Below are 13,597 nucleotides of genomic sequence, written 5' to 3'. Positions count from 1 at the left end.
TAACTTAGACTGTTCGTCCAGTTATCGTCCAGTGTTTGTCTGACCGCTCGATATAATGGAAACAGCAGCATATCGCACGACGCTTTGCTACGGTTATGTTTGGGACGATTCATTTCTTGCTGTCATCAAGGCCATGGATTCTCATGGGCTCGTGAAAAGAACCCGTCCCCGAGCAGTCGGATCGGAGCGCAGCGAAAAATAATCTAGGAAAATGGATATAAATACGGGGACACATTAAAATAAATTTCACCTACTCGGGCGCACACCAGGGCCAAGAATATTAAAGGACTGCCGGGTAAGGAGGGTGCAAGGAGGTACAAATGTACAACACACACTGTACATGATGTACAAGACGGATAAAGCAAGGCCATTGCAAGTGTCTTCGAGCACGACAGAACGACTGCTGGATTAGCAGGATTAGTGTGTGGGAAAGTTAGGCAGGGGAATGGTAGACATTTTGTAAAAAGGACTTGTACAACGCATTTATGTAGGTGTAGGTCATAATAGCCATCGCTTTGGGACATTTAAAAGGGATTTGAGGAGGACAAAAGGAAGGTTAAGAATTTGCATCCAGTTCCTTGGAATGCAAACCTGGGAGATGGGGGTTGTAATTTGCTTTACAGCTCGTAAGTTAATCGTTTCAAGTATATGGAGAGCAAATTGACTTCTATGTGCCTGTGTAGCTTTAGCTTTTGTCACCTGCCTTTGTAAGGAATTGTATGGCCTTACATCTATTAGGGTTGTTGAAACATCTTCTATTTCTTTAATAGCTTGACAACGAAGTATTTTTTAAATACGATTGTTTTGTTTGGCACTTCTTCTTCTAAATTAAGAGACTGATTCGCATCAATTCAGAATCGATTCAATACGCATTTTAAATATTCTCAAGTTTTGTCTATCTTTTTTAAGTGGTATATTATTTGTACAATTTTATTTCATGATTCTTTTCCAAACGATTAGCTCACAACCACGTTATTTTCATACTTCAATGTTTATTACATAATCTCTTACTCTCTCCTAAAACTTACTTTTGACTGTGTGCATTACTTTCATGTTGAACGTCTCGAAAACAATGGACAAAATGTGCCACCAATGAACTGGTACGCTCCCCGACCGGTGTTGATAATGAACGTTTAATGAACACGTATCATTGTTTTGTAATAATTTATCGCTCGCTTGGCTCATAATTGACCTCAATGGTCCGATGCAAAATTTATGAACTGTACGGCGCGTTCTCGGTACACCCGTTTACGTACGCTTGGGTAAAAAATTGAGAGCGTCTGTGAGGCTGTGCTGCCTGACCAAGGATGTAGTTTTTCCCCATCTATCGGTAAATCTCTTCTAGTGCTGGGTCGAGATCAAGGCTGAAGTTATTCAACCATCGTTAGCAGACTCTCCCGGAACGGATCAGGCGTGTAGTTAAAGGACGCAACAACAACAACGCAAAAAAAAGGCGAAGTGTGAAGCGAAGACAAACAAAAGCAAACAAAAGCAATGCCCTCAGCAGGAACGGTGTAGCACAAAGCGGAACAGGATACCGCCCGGTTGGTTGGAAAATTTACAACGTGCTAGCCGGATGTGCAACTTGATTTTTATCAAAATTCTCATTATGTAATAAATAAAGTTTGTCCCTTTTTTGGGCTGGTGTACGCTTCGCCCCATGTTCTGACGGAGTGGAGCCATCCCCGTACGATCGTTTCACAGTCGGGCCGCGGTGGATATGCACACGAACGCGAACAGGCTTATTCGCTTCGTATGAGAAGGGGTTAGATTTGGCGACAAGATATGTCAGCACCGTGGTCGCTTCCTGCCACCCATGGAACAAGTGCATCCTACAGGTCAGTGGTCTTGGCACGGGATTCTGACCATTCCTATCCTTCCGGGAGTGAGTTTAGCTTCTTTTTTTCCCATGTCTCGGGTAGGCTACCACCAGGCAGTAGGAACGTTTCTGTGCCATTCGTTCGCTTTATCTTGCCCGAGTGTGAAGCAAAAACATTCTCCAATTTTTGTGTCGGGTTTCATTTTCACGTCGCTGAGGATGTTATGGGTGTTTTTCTTTTTCGGTATGAATATGTGGCTTGTTTCAGTACCAAACACTCCATAGGTTGAATCCGTGAATGTGAGCTGTTAGGAATCGGTTTTTGTTGTGGTGTTTTTGAAGCACATTTAGCCTTTTTTCCTGTGACTTCAATGTTTCTCACAGTACCTTGTTAGACGAAAGGGATGCTTTTTTTGGCGCTTCTCTCCCGGCTATCTTCAGACTGGTATAGCGAAGCTATCGTCAGACGGGTGGGACGGAAAGGACTTTACCGAGATGAAATTTATACGACTTGATGTCGTCACAGCAAGCAACAAACTTGCATGTGGCGAATAGATATAGTTTTTATTACTGCTACTAGCTGCTGCTTCTTTAGATACACACAAATGCTGTGAAATATTTCATTTCAAATTCATGTTTTTTACCAAAGCGGAGACCAAGTGATTTAATTTTACAAGCATTATAGAAAAAGTAACCGAAAACATTGGAAGAAATTGTTGGAAATAATATAGTTTTGTTAATAAAACCTAATGGGTGCTTATTTTGAAGTATTTGTTAAAAAAATAAGTTATCTGAAGCCTTTTATTAAATGTTAATTTACCATGGCACTACAACCTCGAGGAGTTGATATGCCATTGCTGATTTCCTTGGCTTAAATTCACTTTTACTCTTCCTTTGATTTTAATTTTTCATTTTTCCCCCATCGTTCCATTTTTTTTATATATTTTTATATATTTTGCTATATTAATTTGTTAAGCCATGCGTAACTTCAAGCCTTTCAGACAGAAATTATGGGTAAATAAATGATTTTTTTTTAATTATCTGGAGTTCGAAAGTGAGGTCTTTTGGGTCAATTTCTATAATTTTTTTGTTATTATCTTTTCCTTAACAACAATGTATTAAAAATACCTTTGTTTTTAAAAATTGGATTTCAAAACGGATCGACCCAATTGTAAAACACTCCCGTTTCCTAATCCTTCGCTGTAAGGTACAGGCCTCTCACTTCCTCTCGGTTTCATTAATTTATTAAGACATCCTGAGGCAAATCTGTTCTGACGGAAGTATTCGGCCGCGAATCACGATAAATGGTCATAAATTAGTGCCGATTAGCAGGCCGACTAGCCGCCAACGCCAACGTCCAAAACACTGACGACCGATAGAAACAGGCCTACGGGACGTCTAAAGGCACGCGTACATACATTCGAAACACTCACACCCACCCGAATAAGGCGTCAAGCCGGAAAGCTGGGAAGTAAAACGGAAAACAGGAAAAATTAATCACTCCACCAGGCTGGGTTTGCTGGGCGTACGGTGTGTATCGGAGATTGGTCGAATTTTACGGCCGGTTTTGCTACTTTTTTGCTACAGTTTCGATCAAAGAAGGTAAGGCAAACTGGCTCCCAGATGGACGCTTTATTTAAAGAAAGTTCAAGGAAAAATCAGACCCTATTGGGTGGAAGTAAAGGTCTAGTTTTGGTATTTTTGGCTCAACACAAAAAAAAAACAAATTAGGCTTCTATTCTTCGTTTTGTTTCTTTAAAGCCACCAAACAAAACAAAAACCTTTCCCCTTTTTGATCGGTGGGGGTCAGTGAGAGTATAGAAAGCAACACACGCGTACACGCGTACAGAATGACTCCAACGCACGGCAGGAAGGCTTAGTGCAATGGTTGTAATTTTTATGGGCTTTTGCGATAATTATCGTGGCGGAAGAAGAAATGGCCAAACACGGACCAATCAAGCCAGGTTGGTCCCTTGGCCGGGGCTTTGCGTTTGGACCAGTTGCTGATCTTGGATAAAGTGATTAAATTGATTTCGATAAGCCGCCAAAGTGAAAGGTGTACTGTACGTACGTGTAAGGGAGCAAACATTGAAACGGTTGGGCTTTGGCTGGTGCGGGCACCACACCGACGCGGAGCTACTTTATCGAGTCCCGGCGGAATGCGAATGCTCATTTTATCGGTGGGTACAAATTGGTGGTTGGTTTGAGAAATGCGTGGTTGTAGAATTTACATAATTTCGTTGCGATTATTTGCCGATAAGTGATAATTAGGTTGCCATGCAATAATGCACGCCGGCACGATTTTATGAATGACCAAACAAACGGTCGTAAGCTTAAGTGTGTTTCTGCCCTTTCCGATAAGCCTTACCACCGTGAAAGTGTGTTTTGTTGTTTCGGATAGGTTGAGGTAGAGTAAATAAATTCATGTCGCTAAATCTAAGCGGTTCGTTTGATAATGCTGATCGTGAGGAATTGATTCAATTTAATCTGATTGAATATTAAAAATTTCATCACACTTTGTTTTTTTTTGAGGACTAGAAAAAGTCACGCTCCATTTTTTTTCCTGCTCAAACATCACATTGAAATTCATGCCTATTCGTGGACGGAATTAGAAGTGCAAATGACAAAATCAGGCCACTCTAGATGATGTCTTATTCTAGAACCTTCTAAAGGGAGGATGAGCAAAAAAGAGCCAAGTTTGAAGAATTCTGCACGTCGTGCATTAAAATTCAACCGAGCCTAGCGATGATTTGGTGCATTTGCAATTGAATTCTTTTTTATACCGATCAAAAGTGCATCGTCAAATCGTTCTTGTGGGTCGTGCTCGATTCGCTTCTTTTGTTGGAACACAGCATTCGGTTCCGAAAAGTAGAGCAAAGAAAAAAAAAACCAAATTTTCTTGTAGAACATTTATCTAACGTTTCGAACCAAAAAGCAAAGAAAAACTGAAACCCATTGCAAGATATTCATTTATCTCGATTGATTTTTGTCTCGCACTCTTTAATCACACGAAGCACATAAAATATTTGCCTGAAGCGTTTGCTCTGCCACGCCATGCGAGCGGCCGTGTGCAAACACACCCGAAACGTTGGGAAATAAAATGCCGGAATCGCTTTTTCTCGAGCCGTTCACATTTACAAGACACTTTGCCCAGTTTCCGGGTACGACCGAGCGTTGAACGGTGTGGAAAATTCGCCAAATGGTCTCCAGTCGGTTCTGGTGAATGGGTTGGAAAATGAGAATGGTTCTTGCCGTTTCCCGTCTATCGGCTTACCTACCGAATGGGTGCGCTCTTTATCAGATTTATAAAATCCATAAAAACAATAATACGGTTTTAATATAATCATACATTAAATTTTATAGGACATCATTCAGTGTGTTATTATGTGCGAGCTCCAGCCAGAACCCCAGTCAGGAACTGGCAATTCTTCTCCAGGCTAGAAGAATGGATGAAGCATGCCGTATCGGTGCGAATTCTATCGACGCCAGACAGACAGTGGGCTAGCGAAATCGTAGGAAACTACCTTCATCCTCTTACTCTACGCACCACTGAAGGTGCATCAGGATGAAGATGTGGGCCTCAGTTTATTTCTCTCGGGGAGCCAAATTGTTATGGCTGTTGTATGGCTATTATTATTTGTCGTACAGGTTTTATGCATCGTTCCCGTGGTACCTAGGGGTGGGTGGGTTTGCTTTCGCTCCGGGAGAAAGGAAAAAGGGTGCACAAGAATTTGTTGATGCCAATAGAGAACCGAACCGGTGGTTTGTAAACGGTCAGCTTGCTTTCCATTCACGTTCAATAGCAAACGATTACATGATTTATATTAGTGTTATTTTATTGTTCTTCAAAGTGTGCGGTTCTTTTGGGACGGCTGGCGGATTATGTTTGAGTTTGCTGAAGAAAATGATCGGCAGCGTAGTAACCGGAGACAGTAAGGATACGTCTTACTGTACACTTTTGGTAGTGTAATCGAAGTGTATGTGATTGGAATAGTTTAATTTGATGCACATTGGCTGTACTGTTCTTAACTGTACTTTTACTCAACTTTTTTGTATTTGTTTAGTTAACTTTCGTAAGTATTTTTTAAATTCCCGTACGGCCCAACCTTAGCCAGACTTCACAGGCTGATCATTTTAGAACATTTTTCTAAAATCATCGAAAAATTCATCTCAAACTGTTTGAGTTTTTTCGCAATAGAAAATACTTAAGCTACTGATGCCTTTCTTCTCCATTTGTCCTGCTTCTTATACTTAATATAAAGTGGATGTATCATTCGAAAAGGGTACTGGGCAGTCTGGAGTTAGAGGCAACAGTGGAGCCGGTTTTCACATGGCAGAACCGGGGTTCAAATCCCATCTGTTCCGGCCCTCCTTAGTGAGGTCTTACAATCCATCCACATGGTATCAATAAGGCTAGTAAATCATACGATGACCGGCGTGCTCTAAGAAGGTCATCAAGCCTATAAGAATCATTCAAATAAAGAGCTGCTGGTCGGTTTTCTTTAAAATCTTTTCTTATTTGCCAGCGAGAATCGAAGCAGGTTTCAGTCCTTACTACGGGGTAACGGGCCGACTGGAATTTGAACTTCGGTCTTGTCGTGTGAAGATCGGTACCACTATCGCCTCATACGTTCATCTGAATCAAGATATAGAAATATAGCATATTTCTAGTCTACCTGGCTTAATAATCTTCTAGAATATGTCAGCCGTGCAAATTATTACTAGACTTATTGATACATAGTATCCGGATAGGCAATACTTGCTACTGCGATTTTGTCGTAGATTATATTCAATATCAGTTTCTTTTTGAAGAAAGTTCAATTATTTGGTTATTGAAAAAAAAAAAGAATTATTTTGTCGAATTGTGATGAACTTCACAAGGCATTTCCTGAAAAATTTTCCTTTTCATGCTAAATTTCTTGCATTTTGAAGATAACCCTCTTAAAGAAAACAACTCTTCACCATTTTCTTCATACAAAGTATAAAAATAAATTCTTTTGCAAATGTCCCCAATCATTACATCCCATTCAAGAGATTCTTTATTCCCATGCAAAGCATTCCAACCTTGCTGTCTCCCTTTTCTCATGTGAGAAAATTAAATTAAACTACTCTGCTCAAGTGCCATTTACATACTTATCCGATTGTAACACACGACAAGGCGGCACCGGTCGTAATGTTTACAAAACTTTGTTAAAGAAAAAAAAACACATCTAAGCACATCTTTTCCTGCAGGATAAACGGTCTCGCACGCTTGCGAAAGTTAATAAGGAAGTTTTGCGAAACGAAAACAACATGCTCCAAGCATTCAATTTATCCGATTGCAATCGTTGCAACACGTTCTCGCAGAAATGTTCAAACTACCAGACCTCGACAACCACATTTGCATTGGTTCATTGGCTGGGAACACATTACTTCGCTTTTGCGAAGAAAGATTGTCGTTTGCATCTCATTAGCTCGATGGCGCGCAACAGCAACAAGCGGTGGGCAAGAAATTGCAAGAATTTCTCGCTTACATTCTCCATTCGGTCGTTTCGGGAAGCATAAGATTGAATTTCATGCTTACATAGTCTAGAGCGTGTGCATCCGCAAGCGTCGCTCGGTTTCCCGGAATTGTGGAGTTTTGGCAGAGGGAAAGTTGGCCTCGGATTGCCTGTCGGAACTAGGCCAACAAACTCAAAGGTTACACACCCATTTTCTTTGTGTGAAAAAGGCATATCACTAGAAGTACATCTTCCGAGTAGACTTACTAGTGCTTGCAAGTACTAGCATTAAATTTATTCCATTTGCTAGTTTGGCCTTTTCGGTGGGCTTTTTCCGGTGGGCCCAAAATTGCACACAAAGGTGTCCTTAACTGGGAGGCTTTTTTTTTGCTGTTTCTATCGCGATAAAGAAGTACGAATCAGTAACTGTGCACCACCTTCATCGATTCGTTAGGCGCACAAGCACACACCCCAGGCCAAAACGGTCTTATCGGTCGGTTTCGGTACGATGCTTCCCACGCCCATCAACGTGCAGTGAGCTGGAAAATGCAGGAAACTCGCGCAATAGTTTTTTCCCAAGGTTTTCTTTCTGTTCCTTCCGGATACTAGAAAACCGAACGACGAAAGCAAAGGGATGGAATGCATAAATTTAACCTCAGCTCACCGGTACGGCCGTTCGGGCATAATCGAAAGCTAGCCGAGATAATTAGATAAACGAGCGCGAACGAAGCGAACGAAATGGAAGAAAAGCATACGCCTTCCAGGGAAACTAAGGTCGCCTAGAGCACGAAAAGAATGCAAAGATAAGGCTTTCTGCGGGTAAGGTGATCCGGACGAGCTGATCGAGCGCAAAAAAAAGAAAAAAACACCAACAAGAGCTTCGGAAAAGCTTTCACAGCTACTACGCTTTGGTTGGTGGAAAAACGCCGAAGAAAAACCGAGCGTGAGCAGGAGGCATTTCGGGCCTGATTGTGACAGCAGAAAAAAAGTACCTACGAAGGCTGCATATAGATAACGTGGGAGCGAATGGGATAGCCGTGAACGAGATAGGAGTAGGAATGTTTTCCAGCGAGCCGAAAAAGAGCAGCTATCGTGGGAAAAACGGCTGACAGCGACCGACGAAACGAGACGACCGAACTGTGGAGACGATGGAGAATGTTTGATAACGACAAAACGGACGACGAACATAGTCGTTTCCCGGGCAAACTGGGACGTGTTCATCGTCTCGTCTTTATCGCCCCCAAGCCAAGGGGCTGAGGCGATCAGGGACGTGATGGCTAGAAAAGCAACAAAATAAAACATCTCCCAATTAGGGTGTTGGGGTGGATGTTGTTGAGATGTTGAGCGCGGGTGTAGCGTGAGAAAATGTGTATTTTATGTGCGATATCCCATCTTCCCACTCCGGCGCTACTTGCCGGAGGGGGGTGGATGCTTTTTTGTATCCATACTGTCGGAGCAGGATGGCAGTAGGTGTTTTTGCGAGATATGCTCCAACACCCGGTAAAAGCTGTACTGTACCTGCGTGGTAAGCATTTTCCTTTGGTGTGTGGGTGGCCGGATCTAAGGGTTCCCGAGCACCGTACGGGGGAGCTTCCGCTTTTGATGAGCGGTTAACGGATGCCGGTGGGATGGAAGTTGGAAACTTTTCACAAAATTGAATGTTTCGCAGATGTGTTTTTACGGTGCTGCTTAGTTTGATCGTGGATGAAGCGTGGTTTCAGAGTAAATTGAATGCTTCATCATGAGACGAACCGATCCATACGTGCGATGGAAATATTGATTGAAAGTACATTAAATATTTTTTATCGATTAACCGAGTATGCCTCACACGACGTTGACATTACGGCTACGAGCCGTCATACTTAAAATAAATAAATAAATATTTTATTTTATTACTACTTGGTTTTATAGTAATTGTTGATTTTTTTATAAAAAACGATAGCCATACGGCCAGGTCGTCCCTTAAAAAAGAATGGTGAACAGCACCTCAAGCAGTACAAATGCATATTGCATTGTAATTATAACAGATTCTCCGCGTAAACGCTATCCAATACAGTCCATCCACTCAAAATTTAATAATGTATCTGTTGTGCTTCGATCCAAGAGATTTATTTTATATTTACTCATACAAAAGGCTTTACTAAAGATTTATGTTTCTTATCCTTTTCAGGAAATTGCGGCCATCCTAATCAGCTTCGATAAACATTCCGAATGGCAGTCGAAGGAAGTCAAAACGAGGTAAGTTTTTAAAGCTGTCTACCCAAACCTAAGCCAAGCGAAGCACTCATTTTCCACGTTCAACCTTCAAAATGCATAAAAGCATGAACAAATTAATAATAAACCGAGCGAGACATGGTTCTTACCCCCATGTCGTCAAAAAGCAACCGTCCCAGCTCGGCTAAAGAATATGTCGCGACTTGTTCTTCCCTCTGTCAGTGGGAGTATATTTTTTTGGGGATTCGTGTACCCTTGGGAAAAGCATAAAGAAGGATATTCATAAATTTGTACCAGCCAACACCTGTGCCGTCGTGCTTCTGATGAACACCCGATGAAGCCGGCTCATCTTTTACGCTTTTTACGTTTTGTGTCGCGAAACATGGTAAACGGTTTATGATGATTTTCTTACCAAGACCGTAAAAAAAAAGATCAACACGCAAGGACACGCTAGTTGCAAAAAGCACCACTAGACAGGTGGCACAATAAACGACTCACTCATCATCTTGGGACATCTTGTTCTGAGTCCCGAGGAGAGTTTGTTCGTGTTTTTTTTTCCTGTTTTCGGACTCTCATGGGAAGATTTATTCCCACCAAACAGATATTAATTTAATTTTATCACACCTCTCAACATCAAGCAGCATCCAGCAGGGCAGGACGAACAGGATCAAAATGCTCTCGGGGGGAATCGTGAGAGTGTGTTTGCACAAAATCGCACGTTTATCCTCTCGCAGTGACATCGTGGGGTTCGGGTTTAAGAAGCATATTATCACCCATCACGTGCCAGCTCCCAGCACCCTCGTGGAGATACCTATTTATGATTATTGTGTGATGTAATTTTAAACATTTTATTTCCCAAAGCCCGGTATCACGACTACGATGAATTTCATGTGAGTTGTTGGCGTTGTTGTGTGACACCGTGTTGCTGCCTTATCGTTCGTGATGAGGTGTAAATAAACGTTGCCCCAAAAAGCACACATTTGCCCACGAGTTCATCCCCCAAAATGGTATCGAATGGTTTATTGGGTGTTTGCATTAGCTCGCAAATTTATTGCACGGTCCCTTTTTTACAGCTGACGTAGGCTTACACGTTGGTACTGTTGGACGTGGTCATTTTTCGGTTTGACCAATCGAAACGGCAAAGGGATTTAGTTGACTGTGTAAAAGGGGTGGCGACCTAGTTTTTCGTTGACCGATAAGGTTTCCTTCATTATTGCGGCTTGTGGCAGCGGTAGATCTGTTTTCTGTTGACTTTAATGTGGCTCTTCATAAGTCAATGTTATGAATGGTGGGTGAGTGGGATTTAGATGATGTAAAATCGGCAGAAAAACTTATCGACTTTTCGTTTCAACACGTTACATGAGCTTGAATCCGTAATCAAGATCATGCATTTTAAGTTTGATAAGAGGTATTGCAAGTTTTTCGTTACTTCTATTACAAGGTTTTTGTTTTTAAAATACAAAATTGAGCAAGCCTTGTTAATCATATATGAGAGACTGATAAATACATTATTTACAGGATGCTATTAAGAACAATCGGAATAAATGTTAGGTTATGTGGGTTGAAATTAGCAGACCGTTACAAAAAAATGCGTAACTTTCGTTCTTATTACTGTTTTTCACTTGTACGCATGAATAAAAAAATTAACTCGTTATAGTCGGAAACCTAGTAGCATATTTCATAAATGCAAATTGAATTCATTACATAAAAAAGCACAAATATTGTTATAATAAAATTTAACATTAGAATCGAAACCAAAAGAAGGTATTTTGCCTGTGTACTTTAAATGGTTAATCGACAATACTCGTTCGAATTTCACCTTCATTGACGCTCATAAACTTCCTTACCAATTTATTAAACTGTTCCTAGACACACACAATCTACAGGTTTTCCATTCAACAATCAACAAACAGCCATTCTCGAGAATGATTGGCCGGCAACAATTACTCAAAAGCGGAATGCAGCCCGTACGTCCTTTGAAAGCCTTTAGCGAACGTGAAACCACGAGCTTTCACATGTTCAGTATACCGGCTAGCAGCACACGAACCGAAACACCATCGTCGTCCACAGGTTCGCGAACGACCAATATGCACTTTTCGCGCGAATTAATTAAGGATTCGCAAGCGTAGGGAAAGTTTCAAACGCATTCCAGCACTTCCAGCACCGAGTGTTCGCTTCGCCCAAGTTAGGTTGCGAGGTGTGTGTGATTTTGTGTGTGTGTTTAGGGATAGGAAAGTGCATTGCTAAAAGGTAATTTATATCCTTTGGCGCGTTTAGAAATCCTCGCTTCCTCGGTGAGTGTGAGGGGCTTTCCTCCATGCGTCTGGTACCAGCATAACCTCACAAGCCGAGGAAAACTATGCCTAAACGCACACCCCAGGCCACACGTCGGTGGCTTCTTTTGCCAGTCGCAAATAAACTGTCGCGCTGGTGTTCCGCGGGTGCGTTTGTTCTTGAACGTTCGCGTACGTACGTTCGTACATATGAACGTTGGTGGTTGTTTGGTTGGGAAAAATATGTGAGAAGTTAATTATTCGCTTCCAGGCACTTCCCCCCCCCCCAGAAAGTGGCTGGTGGCTTACGCTCCGGCGTGCTAAGAACCCCATGCAAAACCTATAGACGGCCGGCATGTGATGCTTGTAGGTGTGGGATCGGAAATTTATTAGCATCACTGATAAAGCTAGTTGGCTTTTTCACATCGGTTGACAAATAAATTGGGTTAAGCTAGTTAGTAGTGTGCCACCTACCTAATGTATGCGTCTAGTTTTGCGTGTAAAGCGAGGCTCTACGTCTTGCTGAAAAATGGCACAACACTTTCCGCCCATCACTAGCACACGCGCCGGGGTAGATTAACAGTGGCGCTAGTAGATGAAGATAGTAGTTGGCTGAAGAAGTAATTAAACGGAAGGCTTCCCATAGGGGTGTAATTATAGTAGCCAGTTGCCGCTTTCCGTATGGGCGATTGAAGAGCGTTTAAACAACCGCTACGGCAGCTAGTCACTGAAGAAGTGTGTGAGACCTATTTGTCCCGGAAGAATTAAACCTCATAAACATGCCTTAGAAACACGGTTTCTATCAAGACACATGGATCTTTATGAGGAAAAGTTTATGATCGGCAGATTTTTTCTACACTCCCTCCTTAATTGCTACGTTTACCTGCGATCCGTGATCCGTTTTCATTTAAGTGATAACTGTTTCGAAAATGGTAACACCTTTGTAATTGATACTTGAGCACCTGTAAAAAGTAATTGATAATTATGTCATTATGTCGAGCTGCTGACCCCAACGGATGCGATTTCGACCGCTTCGATAATAGTTACCGAAAAGATTGTTCCCGGTAAATGGGACTCACACTAATCCGAGCATCAAATATCATCGCCCTGTTTTGCCGGTAAAAGGCTGATGTCAATATAATTAAATTTAATAACACATCCAATCGACTCCGCCCCTCCGTAAAGAGGGTTTGTGTCCAATTTTCACATTTTTACTACACCCACAGGTGAAGGAACGTGCCTTACTAACCACAAACCCTCCTTGCTCTCGGTGACTGTCTTTCCCGTGTAAGACCTGCGATACCTTCGAACTTTACGCATGAGGGTTTCACTGTTCCGCCAGCATACCGGGGAGGCACGGGAAGCAGGCACGTTAAGGATTATCATCGCCACGTGCCAGAGAAGCATGTGGCTTGCCGTTTGGAGCAGCAATGGAAATTAAAACGGGTCATTAAATTTCATTCGACGGTAACGATCCGTTTCTTTTACCGTCCCCACGCTCTGTGCGACCGATTTGGGTGGTGCTGGTCTCTTAAGGAGCCATTCTACCGGAACCAATTGGGTTTTCAATAGCGAAGGGTGTGGCAGGGCGAAAGGGGAAGAGGCTTGGGAATGAAGTCACCTGGAATTGGGTCGCATCAATTTGAATGGGAAAGGGGCTTATTGAAAATAGCGGGAGGTGGTTTTTAGTTCGAGTTTATTAATTTTGTTAGCATAAGCCTATCGCTTATCGCTTATATCGTAAATTTTTATTTATATTTTAGTATCACGAATCTCCGTCGTATTGTCCATAGTATCGTAAACGGTGAAGA

The 13,597-nt window shown here is 42.0% G+C and overlaps 1 protein-coding gene across 6 annotated transcripts in view; it reads left to right on the top strand.

Moving 5' to 3' along the window:
• Positions 1–13,597, top strand: part of LOC126561272 (uncharacterized) — a 125,367-nt gene that overhangs the window by 103,075 nt on the left and 8,695 nt on the right. For all 6 annotated transcript variants that reach the window (XM_050217248.1, XM_050217244.1, XM_050217246.1 and 3 more), the window contains one exon: positions 9,470–9,537. In XM_050217248.1, coding sequence (XP_050073205.1) covers positions 9,470–9,537 — 68 coding nt within the window. The remainder of the gene's footprint in view (positions 1–9,469; positions 9,538–13,597) is intronic.

The sequence above is a fragment of the Anopheles maculipalpis genome, chromosome 3RL (assembly GCF_943734695.1).
Source record: "Anopheles maculipalpis chromosome 3RL, idAnoMacuDA_375_x, whole genome shotgun sequence".
Taxonomy (NCBI): domain Eukaryota; kingdom Metazoa; phylum Arthropoda; class Insecta; order Diptera; family Culicidae; genus Anopheles; species Anopheles maculipalpis.
The sequence above is the reverse complement of the archived record's forward strand: the minus strand, read 5'-3'. Positions and strand labels throughout refer to the sequence as shown.